General features: G+C 39.3%; 1 protein-coding gene across 1 annotated transcript in view; it reads right to left on the bottom strand.

Moving 5' to 3' along the window:
- IMPG2 (interphotoreceptor matrix proteoglycan 2) overlaps positions 1 to 16,152 on the bottom strand; it is a 106,047-nt gene that overhangs the window by 59,882 nt on the left and 30,013 nt on the right. The window contains exons 5-6 of the mRNA XM_021717522.1: positions 3,368 to 3,417; positions 1,844 to 1,911 (exon numbers count right to left, since the gene is read on the bottom strand). Coding sequence (XP_021573197.1) covers positions 1,844 to 1,911; positions 3,368 to 3,417 — 118 coding nt within the window. The remainder of the gene's footprint in view (positions 1 to 1,843; positions 1,912 to 3,367; positions 3,418 to 16,152) is intronic.

Raw genomic sequence — 16,152 nt, 5'->3', positions numbered from 1 at the left:
ATATTATAATTTATAGGGTAGCTACAAACAAAACAGAAATATAGTATATCATCTCTAGAAGAGTAGAAGGAAAAATGTATTAGGAAAATAACTGAACTGTAAAACTGTACCTTGGACTTCATTTTGAATTAGAGGTACAGACAAACTAATTTTTGTTAGGTATCTCTATGCCATTTTGTTTTCCTACTGGTTTTATAAATTGGTTTAAATCAGCTCTGTTTTGGATATTAATATGCAATTATGTTTGTATGCAACTGAGTGCATACAATTCCTTCATTTCTCTTATTGTGAATACGATCTCATTCTATAAATGTTTGCTGACCTCAGGAAATTGAGTTATTCTGTAGTTCAGAACTACAGTATCACTTTGTATTCATTCATTCACAAATATTCATTAAGTGCCAACATTTTCAAGCACCATCTACTTGGCACACAGTTGTACTTAGGGTAAAATTGATGCAGGTATATACTCAAGGGATCCTAAGTTGCCACCAGCCTTGTTTAGTGACAGGGAAGGTGAAGAAGCAGAGTGGAGCAACTTAACCTGATTTCAAATATGTTAAAATGTCCGCATCAGGAAGAGAAGGTGTAAGGTAACTGAACTGCATTTTCCAGGGAATATATTTGTCAGAGTTGGCTCTATATTAAATAACCAAGGATTTATGAGACCCTCCATTTTTTTTTTCTTGAGTTGGAGTCTCACTCTGCCACCCAGGCTGGAGCACACTCACAGCCACCACAGCCGTGACCTGCTGGGCTCAGATGATCCTTCCACCTTAGCCTCCCAAGTAGCTGGAACCACAGGCATGTACCACCACACCCAGCTAATTATTTTTAGTTATTGTAGAGAGAAGGTCTTGCCAAGTTGCCCAAGTTGGTCTCGAACCCTTGGGTTCGCAACTCTCTTGCCTCCGCCTCCCAAAGTGCTGGGATTACAGGTGTGAGCCACCATGCCCAGCTTCCAAATTTTTAAATGTAAAATTTAACAAAATATCTAACAAAATGCTTCCATCTTCTTGGTATTTTTTTTGTGAATCTGTAATTTTTTGTGATAGAGACTTGGCTATAAGATTTAACAATGTTTAGTGGACAGGATCCTATCAATCATGGTGTATTTTAAAAGCATGTGCTTTTTTATTTTGAAATAACATAAAATCTACATCCTTTTTCTCTGAAGAAGAAAAGACTAATAACTGGTCTATTAAGAGATAGAAGAGGCTGGGCTCAGTAGCTCAGCCTGTAATCCCAGCGCTTTGAGAGGCTGAGGCGAGTGAATTGCCTGAGCCCATGGGTTTGAGACCTGGCAACTTGGCGAGACCTCGCCTCTACAATAAAATAAAAAACAGCTGGGAGTGGTAGCCTGCGTCTGCAGTTCCAGCTACTCGGAAGGCTGAGATGGAAGAATCGCTGGAGTCCAGCAGGTCGACGCTGGGGTGGCTGTGAGTGTGCCACTGCACTCCAACCTGGACGATGAAGTGAGACTTCAACTCAAAAAAAAACACAAAACAACAACAACAACAAAAAGATAGAAGAACATAGGCAAAAATCGCCACAGTAAATTATGTCCCAGAGTCCACAAGAAACCACGGGTTTACTGTGATGACAGTTTCCCAGGCCCCAAGTCATTTCATTTACAATTTGAAGCCCTGTCTCACCAAGAAATCACCAATAAGAGCATAATTCAGCTTCCCAAGGAATCACAGTTTCTTTATAATGTACAAGTTTTAAAATCTATGACATTTCCATAACAGGGCACTACATGAAGTCATGCGTAGTCCAGCAATGGAATATACGCTAATCCCTATTCTCCATGTTAGAAACTAAGTAACAGAGCATCACTCACACTCTCCTCCGGCCTTTCGAAGCTGCTCTCCGAGGCATCTTCATGGGAGGCCACGCTGGGAGCAGCATCTGAAGAAAAAAGCAAAAACATATGTATGAATTCAGTGCCTGGTAAGTCAGAATTCCCACCAGGAAATAAGAAACTAACTTCAAAAATCATTCCTATAAGTCATATGCTTGAACATCTTGGAAATTCAGTGCATTCTAACCTCAAGACACATTTGCATGGTGTCCTCCCAGAACAAGAAATAAGGACTCATTCAGCAAGCGTGCATTGAGCACCTAGCATATGCCAAGCCCTGCACAAGACTCTAGGAACGCAAAGTTCCTGTCCCTAGGGAGCTATCTAGTAAAGGGGACAGATACTAAAAAAGTAACTTTATCAGAGAAGGGAAATGGATGAAGGCTGGAGAATGGCCATGAATTAACAATTGTTGAAACTGGACCTTATCATGCTATTCTGACTATTTTGTAGATGTTTGAAATTTCTAACACAGAGAAGTTTGTGCCTCCTTTTTTTCATTAAAAACAAAGAAACTGGAAATCTCTTTGGGTCCCCTCCAACTGTGGGAGCTTTTCTGAACTCTCAATAAATCCTGCTTTAAAAATAAATACATAAATAAACCAATCAATCAATCAACAACCAATTTATAAGAAATAGAAAGGTTAAAGGAACATGTTAAACCACACAACTGAATGCAGTTTTAAAAAATCCTTACTCAAGCTGGGCTCAGTGGCTCAGCCTGTAATCCTGCGCCTTTGGGAGGCTGAGGTAAGTGGATTGCCTGAGCCCGCGGGTTCGAGACCCGCCTGGGCAGCGAGACCTCATCTCTACAATAAATCAAAAAATCAGCCGGGCGTGGTAGCGCATGCCTGTAATTCCGGCTACTTGGAAGGCTGAGGTGGAAGGATCGCCGGAGTCCAGCAGGTCGAGGCTGCGGTGGCCAGGAGCGGCCACTGCACTCCAACACACACACAAAAAAAATCCTTACTCTGGAAAATGCTCACAGACAAAAATGACAAATGGTGGAGTTAAAAAGGTTCTACCATTTGACACTAGTAGTGGTTACAGAGTTTGCCTTAAAATAATTCATTAGGTCATATAATTCTTTTAAGTAGTGTTCTGATTTATATTAAACAATTAAGAATTCATCAGTAACTACAACATAATGCCATAAAATAAGTTTTAAAAATTTACTTTTTCTATAAGGCTAGGCACAGTGATGAATGCCTGTAATCCCAGCACTTTGGGAGGCTGAGGTGGGAGGATCACTGGGGCCCAGGAGTTCAAGACCAGCCAGGGCAACACAACGAGACCTCATCTCAATGATTGATAGATGATAGATAAACATTTACTTTTTCTTAAAAACAGGTTTTTAAAAAAAATTATTCTTTTTTGAGACCCTTTAAAAAGAGAGAAATCTGATATTTTAAAATATGAACTGGGAAAATATACTTGCTTATAAGATTGTCTTAAACCATAAATAATTTAAAAAGAAAAGCGAATAAAGACACAAAAGCATACCTCCCAATGTTGAAGTAAGATCAGTAGGAACTGGAGAAGACAATTCCGGGCTAGGGGAAAAAAAATGTTTGCAGTTAATAAAACAAGAGAAACATAAGGGCTTATTTGAGGTTTGGGATATGTTCACCAAAAAAGGAAAACACTAACTAGGTCACCAATTAAGGCAAAAATATCAAGTAGCGCAGTTTTTAAAATTATACCTTCGGAATTCATTTATTTTACATTTATTGGTGCCTCCTCAACTCAAACCTCCCTAGGAAAAGCACTTTCCTCATTCCTATTTCATTACCCTGTTTTGCCTCTTTTTGGTTCATATCACTATGTGAATCTTTTTTATTTATCACTATGTGAATCTTTGTTTATTTATCCACTTCTTTATCTCAGTCTCTGACCCCTTAGTCATCTAGAACAGTGTTGTCCAATATGGTAGCCACTGGACATTGTAGCAATTTGAATAAATTAAAAATAAGCAAAGTTAAAATCTCAGTTCTTCATCCGCACCAGTCACATCTCAAGTGTTCAACCGTCACATGTGTAGTGACTACCATACCGAACAAGACACTACAGAACATTTCTTTTTTTTTTTTATTTAAAGATGTTGGATACAATTCAGGGTTAGGTATACAAATGTTCATTATGCAAGAACCCTTGTTGATGAAGTATGCCTCCCCTCCCCACTACAGAACATTTCTATCATCACAATAAGTTACATTGAACAGGACTGCATTAAGAATCTAAACTCCATGAAATCACGGACCCTGCCTGACATATCCCTGCTGTATTTTCCAGTACCTAAATTAGTATCTGCCATTTAGCAGGCATTAAAAAGATATCTTTGGAATGAATGAATACTGTGTGCCAAGCAGTGTAGAGGATACTCGGTCTATAGTTGTGAGCAAAATACTCACAGTCTATGAATGTTACAGACACCACATAAATGATTTCAATGCAACAAGTAGTATAGACAGACAAGTACCAGCAGTGAGAAGGAACATATAACCACGAATCTCATCTCATTTGAGAGATAAATGCAATCACAAAACCTCGTTATGTAAAGAGAGTCAAGCTTGGAGAAATGATTTGCTGTAGACTCCACAGCTAAAAGATGTCAGGCCTCCTAACTGTCCTTTTACCGTGTCACCCTGCCACTGCAAGCAAAGATCAGATGAGATCATAAGATAATCTGAGAAAGCCCCCACTCTTGAAGGAAAAAAAGTTGGCTTCCACAAGTCCAGATTTTCACATATCCCAAAGGTTATATAGAAAAGTTAAATTATAGTAACTTGGGAACATTTAGAATGTTAAATTTCACATACATATTCTAAGAGGAAAGGGCTTTTCCATTAACCTTTTTCAAAGGTGCTGGATCTTTGGTGATCATTTCAGCTTTAAACTCATAGCAATTGAAAACTATCTTCCATATTACCAAGTCAGCTTCCCACAACGATTTGATCACAGTAAAAAATGTCTCCCTCACAGACTTTCCCAGGTGCCAGGAAGTCATAACTGCAAAACCACTCCTTTTTATTACCCTACCATTCTAAATTAGGTCATCAGAGATACTCAAAGCCATGAGATAAATATGGCATCAATTTTACTGGAAGCTTAAGCAGATGGGAAGTTAAAGAAGAACGGATACATAATTTAAAACATTTTAATATCACAGCAAACATGGCTATTGTATAGATAAAATATAAAGTGTAAATGAATGTGAAGATAAAATATGATCATTCAAAGACATTTTATAATTGGAGCTGGAGTGAGAGGACCAACTAGGGGCTTGTATCTAAACCCCCAAGTTTTGGTAGAAAATTTGAGAAGTGCAGGTATGGTGGCTCATGCTTGTAATCCTAGCACTTTAGGAGGTGGAGGCAAGAGGATTACATGAGTCCAGGGGTTCAAGACCAGCTTGGGCAACATGGCAAGACCTCATCTCTACAATAAATCAAAAAATTAGGCAGATGTGGTGGTGCACACCTATGGCTCCAGATATTTGGAAGGATGAGATGGAAGGATGGCCTAAGCCTGGCAGGTTGAGGCTGCAGTGGCCATGAGCATGCCACTGCACTCTAGCCTGGGTGACCGTGAGACCTCAACTCAAAAAAATCTTATCATAAAGATCCTACTAGTTTTTTAAAATACTACCTAAAGTTATTTAATCATTACACCAACTCTATTCCTATTGGTTATTTAGAGCACATTTGCAAAACACTGCTTGCCAAGTGAGCTGTCATCTGAAAGAATCAAAAGGAATATGACACTGGGACAAGTCATTTAGATGAGCAAAGGAAGGCCTCAGTGACGACAAAGTACCAAGAGGCTTCTTGGGTTGCAGGAGATGGAGCTAAAAAAAAAAAAAGTATAGAACTCAGATGTATTTGGAACAGACATTAACATAAATCAGATCTGAATAGGGTCCATTGATTGTCCACAAAGCAGTATGCCTTCTCAGTACCTTCATTTCATAGGTGAAAAAAAACAAAGTCCAAATAAGCAAAGCAATTTTCCCAGACTCACACAAAAATTCCAACAGCAAGAATAATTATACCTGAATTCACAGAGCCCTCATCATATGTCATCTGCTGTGCTAAGTGTTTTATCTAGGTTAACTTACTTAATTCTGACAGCCACTTTAAGAGGGAGATCCTATGATCCCCATTGGGACAGATGAGGATACTAATACTAGAAGAGGTCAACAATTTTCTCAGGGTTGCACAGCTAGCCAATGGAGGAGCCATGGTATAAATGGGCCCGCCGGATCCCAGAAACCTCACTCTTATGCACCTCAAGTCATTGCTTCCCAGCACAGCCCTTTATGTGACCCATACCCTTTAGAAGGGTTTCCCTTGGCCTTCATGATTGTAACGAAGTAGCCACAAATCTGAGAAGGCTTGCATATAATGTTTACCTGTTCCAAAGAAATCATCCTGAGGTTCCGCCAGGAGACACATTGGCTTATTAACCTTACAGGAGGCGGGTAGGTGAAGAATCCACGCCTCAGGACAGTACAGCCAGCAGTCTTATAATCAAAGCCATAAAGAGAATCATTCCTTTATGGGGTTTACAGTTACACTGACGACTACATTGCTTTCAGCTTTGCTTGTTCACCTGCATCCCGTGACTCATGATTGGGAATATGCATAACCTTCAGAGAGCAGCCTTGGCCAGAGACTGCTTCCTGAGGGCAGGGGCAGAAAGAAACCAGGTAGAGGGGGACAGTCTATGTCTGGATAAAACCCCACAAGAAGAGTGGCCTATAGAAACAAAACAACCTGAAAGTCAAAGTGTATAAGGTCCCAGAAAGAGGAAGGGAAACGCGGTCAGAGGTGTAGACCTATGGAGAGCAACCAGATATGAGCACAGTAAGGAAAGCACAGCACAGCAGCTAGAACAGGATGTTGGAATGAGATGGGAGAGAAGCCAGACCTCACCTGGGGCGAGTCAAATTGTCCTTGACATCCTAATCAAATTTAAACTAATTCTCTGCTGAAGCAAGCATTCAGAATGGAAAAGTTTGATTACTTCAATGAAACTAAATTTCACCTTACTGAATTCAAAACATTATTTTAGTGATGGTAAGTAGGAAACTCTTCGTAATTCAAATAAACCACTTGCCTTCCAACCCTTAATCCCTCACCCTCCTATTCCCCTTTCAAAAGACAGTAAAGAGCACTTAACACGAATCCTTTCACATGTTCTCATTAAGTATGCCTCCTGCAGAAATTCCTTAAAATGTCACTCACAACAGCACTAGAACACAGAGGTGTATTGAGTTTGGAGACAGAAACACTACTTCATCTCTAGGCGAAACCACAAAAGTGAAGTCGTTCAGCTAAGACCTTTAGCTTAATACCAGCAGCAAACAACCCCCTGCTGTCTCATTTCCTCAGTTCATCCAGCAGATGATTCACTCTTCATCACTGCTACTTAATCATGTCAGTAGAATTCAGATGGGACTGTGTCAAAAGATACTCATAGCCACACAGAATATAAGAGTAAAGACACTGAAACAAGCCAAGCACAGGTTCATATGCAGATTACTACTCCCCTTGACGATCTGCTATACATTACTTTGTTCTTGAATCCGCTACTATAATCAGCATATGACAGCAAAAGAACCCAAGAAGGAGTCAAGAATCCTAGGTACTGAGCCCAGATGTAACATTAACTTTGTGTATGTCTTGGGGATATGCGGTCTGACAATTAAGTTTATGAACTCATCCTAGAAGAAGTGCTACATTGCTGAATATCACTACAGTCACCTTTGAAGTACTCCCCTGGAGAAGCTATGCACGGACACCACAGCCTAGTCCAGGCATCAAAGCAAGTTTGAAACTCTTTTTCTGGAATGGTAATCAGAGCAGTCGTCGTGAGAATGTTGGAGTTTGAATTAGAGCAGTAATCAAACATTAAACTTCCTGTTAAACTTGGCAAGAGTGGAAGTGAAATCAGGGACATGTTAGTCCAAGTTTATGGGGATAATTTCATGAAGAAAACAGCAGTGTACAAATGGATTAAATGTTTTCTGAGGGACAAAAAAGTGTCACTGATGAAGAGAGGTCAGGACGACCAGTAAAGTACACTGACAAAAACAGCAAAAATTCATCAAATTGTGTCAAAATCGTTGGCTGACTGTGAGAAGCATAGCAGGGCAAATAAACATCAATAGATAAACAGGACAATCTTAACTGAAAATCTTGGCATGAGAAAGGGTGTGCAAAAATGGTCCCAAAGAAACTCTCACATCACGACAATGCAGCAGCTCACACAGCACTATCTGTGAGGGAGCTTTTAACCAGTAAACAAATAACTGTATCGGAACACTCTCCCTACTCCCCTGATCTGACCTCCAATGACTTTTTTCTTGACCCAAAGATAAAAGAATATTGAAAAGAAGACATTTTGATAACATTCAGAACAGCTCAAAATTGCTTTGAGCGGTAGACTAGGCACTGGCCTCAATGTATAGCTTCCAAGGGGAGTACTTCGAAGGTGACCATAGTGATATCAGCAATGAGGTGTGTGGTACCTTTTCTAGGATGAGCTCACAAACTTAACTATCAGACCTCATATCTTAACTATTCTAGGCCTCAAGAACTTACCCTTTAAAACAGGAACACCTCCTTGCCCTGCCTGTTTTACAAAGGTGTTGATGAAAACTAAATAAAATATGATATACAGAAGTATTATGAAAAGTATGAAATGTTGGCCAGGCTCAGTGGCTCAGCCTGTAATACCAGCACTTTGAGAGGCCGAGGCAAGTGGATTGCCTGAGCTCGCGGGTTTGAGACCAGCCTGGGCAACTTGGCGAGACCTCGTCTCTACAATAAATAGAAAATTAGTTAGGCATGGTAGTGTGCGCCTGTAATTCTGGCTACATAGAAGCTGAGATGGAAGGATCCCCAGAGCCCAGCAGGTCGACGTTGAGTGGCCATGAGTGTGCCACTGCACTCCAGCCTGAGCCACCTAGTAAGACTCCAACTCAAAAAAAAGGAAAAGAAAAGTATGAAATGTTAAACAAATGTAAGAAAGAGAAAACAGGTACACAGAGCAGTGATGTATCATCCCAAATGGAAGAAAACATTTGGTGATATATATATATATGGCTTTGTGATCGATGATGGGTTTCCTCAATTATAAATGTAAGTTAATCGAGGCGCGCGCACACACACACACACACACACACACACACACACACACACAAATTTCACAGTGCAGTCTTTATACTGAGAATATCACCAGAGACCTGATAATTGAGCAGAAATTCATTTAGCACACATTTGGTAAGCACTTATCCTAGGCCAAGTCATCTTCCAGGAGTGACTGGAGCTAAGTGGAGATTCTTTCAAGATGTCTGGCTATGATGGAGACAAATGTTGATGGAAGGTCTTTTTTAAAATAGGTAACATGAGAGAGACTTGAGCATGTCTAAATGCTAATAGGAAGGAGTTAGTAAAGGAAGAAGTTGAAGACTCAGAAGAAAGAGAGAAGCAATGAAAGGTAGAGATTTCTAAGACGAAAGATGGAATGTAAGGTCCTGAATTCAGGTGAAAAATATGTGTTTTTTTCCAAGAGATTTGGCAAATGATAGAAGAGAGAAGCCTAAAATGGGATACAGGAGAGTATTTGGTGCAACTCATATATCAGCAGATGGGTTAGAGTTCACAATTTCCTACTGTTGCAAACAACGCCCTATGGTCACATTTCCTCAGTTCATCCAGCACATTATTCACTCTTCACCGCTACTACCTCATCATATCAGTGGAATTCAGGTGGGATTGTGTCAAAAGATGCTCATGGTCACACGGAATATAAGTTCAAAGATGCCATGAAACAAGCCAAGCATAGATTCATTTGCAGATTACTACTCCCCTTGATGACCCTAACTCTAACCCTAACCCTAACCCTAACCCACAAGCAAACTTCAGGGATTCATCAAGGTTATGTGACATAGTATGGTTTTTATGTATTTCTTAACCACATGGTATATGTAAGCTGTGCTACCATTTTTATTAGGTTCCTCCTTTTTTAATGTATTGCTGATGAAGTTTTTGAGTATTGTGCTTCTAACATTAGAGTCCTGCAATTTAAATTACAGAGAGGAATTGTGTAGGCAGAATAGTAGCTTCTCAAAGGTATCCATATCTTAATCCTCAGAAAGGGGAATTAAGGTTGCAGGTAGAATTAAGGTTGCTAATCAACAGACCTTAAAATAGGCAGAGTATCCTGGGTTATCCAGTAGGACCAATGTAATCACAAGGACCCTTGAATGTGGAAGGGCGAAGCAGAAAAAAGAGTGAGATGAGGTTGGAGAGGCTCAACCAGCCATTTGCAGGCTTTGAAGATGGAGGGAAGGACCATGAGCCTAGAAATGCAAGTGGTCTCTAAAAGCTGGAATAAAGCTAAAAATAGATTTTTCCCTACAACGTCCAAGGAGGAATGCAGACCTGCTGACACTTTGAGACCCATGAGAGACTTCTGAACTTCAGAACTATAAGATAATATATATGTGTTGTTTTAGGCTGCTAAGTGTGGGGAAATTAGTTACAGCAATGATAGAAAACTAATACAAGAATCTCTTAACACAGAGAATACAAAAATCATAAAGATAAATTTGAATATAGAAAAGTGGTGGGCAAGTGAAAGGTTTTAATGGATGACTATAATGCCCAACTGGCAAAGACGGGCTTAGTAAACTCTTAGGCCACCCCTGTGGTACCACACTCCCAGTGTGAACTAGCCCAGTGCATCTCCTGCAGCAGCTACCAAAGTCATCAATCTCCACCCCACTCCAACCTGGGCTGCCCTCATTTCATGGGAAGAATACAAACTCTTATATTCTCAAAATTCACTTCTATTTTAGGTTATACGTATTGTTATTTTTATATTTGTCTTATTTCCTAAGAAAAGTGAATAATAATCTTGAGTCTTAATCTTATATTATACCTAGTACAGGTAAAAAGTACATGATAGAGTCAGTCCCTCTATTATATTTATCTGTGAACGTGTTTCAACATGATGAATATATTAGGAAACAACTGAGCATAATGTAAATCCCTCCTTTAAATATACACCACTGCATGGCGAGCAACACTAGGTGAATGAAGAAGACGGTGCCCGAATAAAGAGAAGTCACACAGGAATCCACAAAGCACTCGCGCGCACCACAAAATGTCTTCCAGCTCCCTTAGATCCCCAGGTGCTATGACCCACACCCATCCCCCCATGGCATTACAACTTCCCATCCTGCTCCAGATAACCCTGTTCCCAGCCCTTGACAGCAACTCACAAGCTACCACCTTTCCAATGGCCACTTTCACAAGTAAACTTCAGGGATTCGTCAGGGTTAAGTGACACATTTATTATGGTATTTATGTGTTTCTTAACCACATGGGATATGTAAACTATGCTCCCATTTTTATTAGCTTCCCCCTTTTTTAATGTGTTGTGGATGAGATTTTTGAGTGTTATGCTCCTAACACTGTTTTTCCCATTGGCTCTGTAGTTTTTATTGCATGGTTTTCAATGGTTTTTAGGAAAGCACACATTTATTGTGTTGATGAATATGTTTTGTTTTCATTGACAGTTTCTGGATAAACCTCATTTAAGTTTGTTTGTTCTAAGACTTTCTATAAGTCTATAAATACATATATATGGAGGGCCCCCAAAATACTGGAATTATCTTTTATCGAGTGGGTTTCTTATAATACAGGCTTCCTCTGCTAGATAAGTGTTCTAGGAAGCCATCGGCATCAGTGTACCAGATAGTGTTGTTGTGAGAGGTTGTGTTCGACTTCAGTGAATTGTTTTTTGGAGATTCTTTCAACACGTTTGCCCATTTCATGATGGGTGATTTACAAGCACACCTGCCCACACTGTACTGAAGTTCAGCAGTTTTTGACCAAAAAACAGCCTGACCCCCATGCCCACCCACCCAATTCACCCAATCTCACCCCAAGTGTCTTTCTTTTCCCAGATGAAAAAAGTCCTCAAAGGGGAATGTTTTGCCATGTGCAATAGGTGAAAAAAATGACAGAAGCATTCAAAGGCATCAAAACTTACGAGTTCTAAAACTGTTTTCAGCAGTGAAAAAAGCATTTCGATAGGTATATTGCATCAAACAAAGAGTACTTTGAAGGTGACTGAAGTTTAAACATGCAAGAATAAATAAAGTTTTTTATAAAGGTTTTGAGGGTCCCTCTCATATATGCAGGGTATGCAGCAGACTGCCAGAGCCACAAAATAGACTCAGCACCATTCCTAAAGCTTTTATTTTTCTGTGAAAATCGAGGCAATAAATCATGCTATATTATGTAACAAAACACAAAAGAGTGTCTTAAGAAACAAAGTTTCTTAATGAAGTTTTAAGAAAATAACTTTTCTTATTGTGAAATAACTGAGCTATTCTGCCCATATTTTCTGCCGTTGGGGAACTTGGGGAGAAAAGTTTAATGAGCACAGTTCTAAGCAATGTTGACATTTCCTTGGCTGATGGATGGATAGACTGATAAAAGAAATAACAAAATCCTTCCGGCTGCTCTGTTGAGAATGCACTGTAGAGAGGAAAAGGTCAGATGTTCTAAGAGGCTATTGTAAAAGAAAAAAGAGATGCTAGTGGCTCAGAACCAGGGTGGTAGCAGTGCAGATGGCAAAAAGCGACCAGATTCAAGATATATTAAGAATCTAAAGGCAATGGAATTTCCTGATGGGTTGGATGTAAGGTGAGGGAGAAAGGGGAAAATAAAGGATGACAGACATGATGAAGTTGCCACCAGTAGAGACAGAGAAGGCAACAGGTAGAGTTAATCGGGGTGGAGGCATAGGAGAAGCAGGAGCTCAGTTGTGGAGATGTTGAGTTTGGTATGTCTACAAGACATTCTGGTAGAGATGTCATTGTAAATATGCATTGCCTTCTTTATCAGTTCACAGATGAAGACACTGTATCCATATTTTTAAGTGATTCAGCCAAAATCAAGTATCCAGCTAGAAATGGAAAGAGAGGGTCTCTTGACCCTCAGTCCAGTGCTATTTCTAATAAACCTTCCTAAAGAATAGAGTACTTTCCATTAAAAGAGTCTCACTGTTTTAATGATTCTGATGAATATTTTTATTAATAAGAAAATTCTAATCTTCAATTCAGAAAACTAAAGATCTTTTTCTCAATATAAACAACAAAAAGAAAACCAAAATTCTTTGATGGAAAGAGGAGGAAATAGAATATCTCAACTAGGTAGTAAACAAATTTAAAAATTCATGTATGTTAAGCAAGGACTCAGAATCAATGCCTAGCAGCTTCCTAAATGAAGTGAAATGACCTGACCTAGGTGTGCACAGATTTCAAGGCACTCCCAAAGCCATCTGCTTACTGTTTTCACCATCATCTCCTACAGCCCAAATCTGAAAGGATCAGAGTCAGAGTAGGCTTCAAGTTTGTCTATATGTCTGAAATAGTTCATAAGTTAACCTTTTTCCAAGGAAAAAAAGACTTTTAAAAATAGGACTACTGAATCTTGGGGTGCTTTCTAATAAACTCCAACTCATAAAATATTTATACTAACAAAAGTTAACTTTCCTTTTCCTGACATTGCTAGAATGTCCCAAAGACTGTTAACTGATTTGATAGTTCCATTTTTCTATCACTTTTAACTGGAAATTTAAACAAGTCTCATAAGTTTTGTGGACATCAGGGAATTTTACTCTGTAAAATTTCACAGGGTAAATGTGAGAATCTATTTTTTCAAACAAAACGGTTTTGTGGCTTCAACAAAGCTTCCACCCATGATCCAGGTCATATGTGTGAGGTAAATGATAATCTATAATCTAGGTGACCTTGGGTTGTGTCACGGCTGACAGAACTGGAAAAGGTTACAATATGTTTAATAAAAATATTGAACAGTAACAAACTTTGATCCTTCTTCCAGACCTACGTGACAAAGCTCACAACTATTTCATAATTTATCATTATGGTAAAAACAATCAGCTCTATAAGGTGGTTGCATTTACAGAGTTTTCTTACTTTAAAAATCAGATTCTAAAATCGATAACAGATTTTTAAAATACAGGAGAGACAGTACAAAACACTAAACATGGTATTGCATTTAACATCAGAAGATCTAGTATCAAATCTTAATGTCATTCATTCATTCATTATAGATGCTCCTTGACTTATGAGGGAAAACAAAAAAAAAAAACTGGAATTATCTCTTTGGAGGGCAGACCCTTATAATATAGGCTTCCCCCATCAGGTAAGTGTTCTAGGAATCCATCAGCATTAGTCTACCAGCTTGCGTTTTTGTGAGAGGCTGTGTTCATTTTGTTGTTGTTGTTTTAGCTTCTTTCAACATGTTTGCCCATTTCATGATGGGTGATTTACTAGTGCACCTGCCCACACCCATACTGTGCTCAGGAGTTTTTTTTTTTTTTACCAAAAACAGCAAGATTCCTGTGCCCCACACTCCCTATTCACCTGATCTGGGGTTCCCCTCATGCAATGGAGTTTTGTCTGATAAACCCATTGTAAATTGAAAATACCATGTCAAAAATGTATTTAATATACCTAACCTACCAAACATCATAGTTTAGCTCAGCCTACCATAAACATGCTCAGTACCTATGTTAGCCTACAGTTGGGCAAAATCATCTTATGCAAAGCCTGCTTTACAGCAAAGTATTGAATATTTCATTTAATCTATTAAATACTGTGCTGAAAGTGAAAAACAGAATGGTTGTATGGACTCAAAGTATGGCTTCTACTGAATGTATATTACTTTTGTACCATCATAAAGTTGAAAAATCATTAAGCCATCATAAGTCAGGGACTATATTTACCAAGCACTTATTATGAGCCAAGCAATGTTTGAGACCCTGGAAATATAAAGGTGAACAAGATTAAGTCAGATTTTCTGGGGGAAGGGAATCATGGATTATGTAAGACTTCCTTGAGGAAATGACAGCTAAGCTGATATCAAAAAGCAATGTGAGTTAGCCAAGCAACAAAGATGGAAACACAATGGCTCAAAAGTGGTCTAAAAAATAATGTGGCTGGGCCAGGTGCAGTGGCTCACACCTGTAATCACAGCACTTTGAGAGGCCGAGGTGAGGGGATTTCCTGAGTCTACAGGTTCAAGAACAGCCTGGGTAACTTGGTGAGACCTCATCTCTATAATAAATCAAAAATTGCCAGGCGTGGTAGAGCACGCCTATAGTTCAGCTACTTGGAAGGTTGAGGCAGAAGGATCGCCTGAGCCCAGCAGGTCGACGCTGGGGTGGCTGTGAGCATGCAACTGCACTGCAGCATGGGCAATGGAGTGAGACTCCAACTCAGTAATAATAATAATAATAATAATGTAGAGCTGAACCACAGAGTTTGAGCTAGAGACTTAAGTACAGACATAATCATGAAGAGCCTTGTGGGCTATGGTAATTTTGATCTGAAGAACAATGAGGAGCCATTAAGTTGTCTTACAGAGGGGAGAGATATGCTCAGATTTATTCTTTTGAAGGGTCTCTGGCCAAAGTGTAGAGAATGGCTCTGAGGGAGGTATAAAGACCTATTGGCAAGCCTTTGTACCAGGAAAGAAGTGTTGATCATATGAATTATGTAGGGACAGTGGGGACAGAGAGAGATGGATGGAATCAAGAGATAATTAGAAAATAGGAGGAGAAAAGGAAAAGAGAAAGCAAGAGAGAGGAACCTTGGTGACTAGATGGGTGATGGTGCTATTCATTCACTGATGAAAGGAACCTAAAAAGAAATAGATTTGTGATGAAATTATTAATTCAGCTTTGGGTGCATTGAACTCAAAGGAGAGCTTGGAAAAGGCACTCTGGACCCAGTAGTGACTGTGAAAGACAGATGAGGCAACCTTTGTGGTTCCTTCTTGCTTATTCATTAAAACCATAGATGTACAGCTGGTTAGAGAATATTGCTAAGGAGCAGTCTCCTTCAAGGAAAAACATAAATAAAAGTAAAAATGTATATTATGGTATAGTATTTATTGAAATAATGTGCTTTGCAAGCACTGTATTTCCAGTTAGACTACTAGGAAATTTGTTCTTAAAATAATCTTGTGCATAGGCATGGAAAATATAAATAACTGACATCCTCAACACTCTTGCACTCCCTCTTAAGAATATTGGCCAACACTCCATTTTACTTTTATTTTATGTATTTATTTATTTCTTATTTTTTTGGGAGTTGGAGTCTCACTCTGTCACCCAGACTGGAGTGCAGTGACCGTTCCCGGCCACCACAGCCTTGACCTGCTGGGCTCCAGCGATCCTTC

Source organism: Carlito syrichta, unplaced genomic scaffold, assembly GCF_000164805.1.
Source record: "Carlito syrichta isolate Samal-C Ts95f unplaced genomic scaffold, Tarsius_syrichta-2.0.1 Scaffold309834, whole genome shotgun sequence".
NCBI lineage: Eukaryota > Metazoa > Chordata > Mammalia > Primates > Tarsiidae > Carlito > Carlito syrichta.
This window is presented reverse-complemented; position numbering and strand designations above follow the sequence as displayed.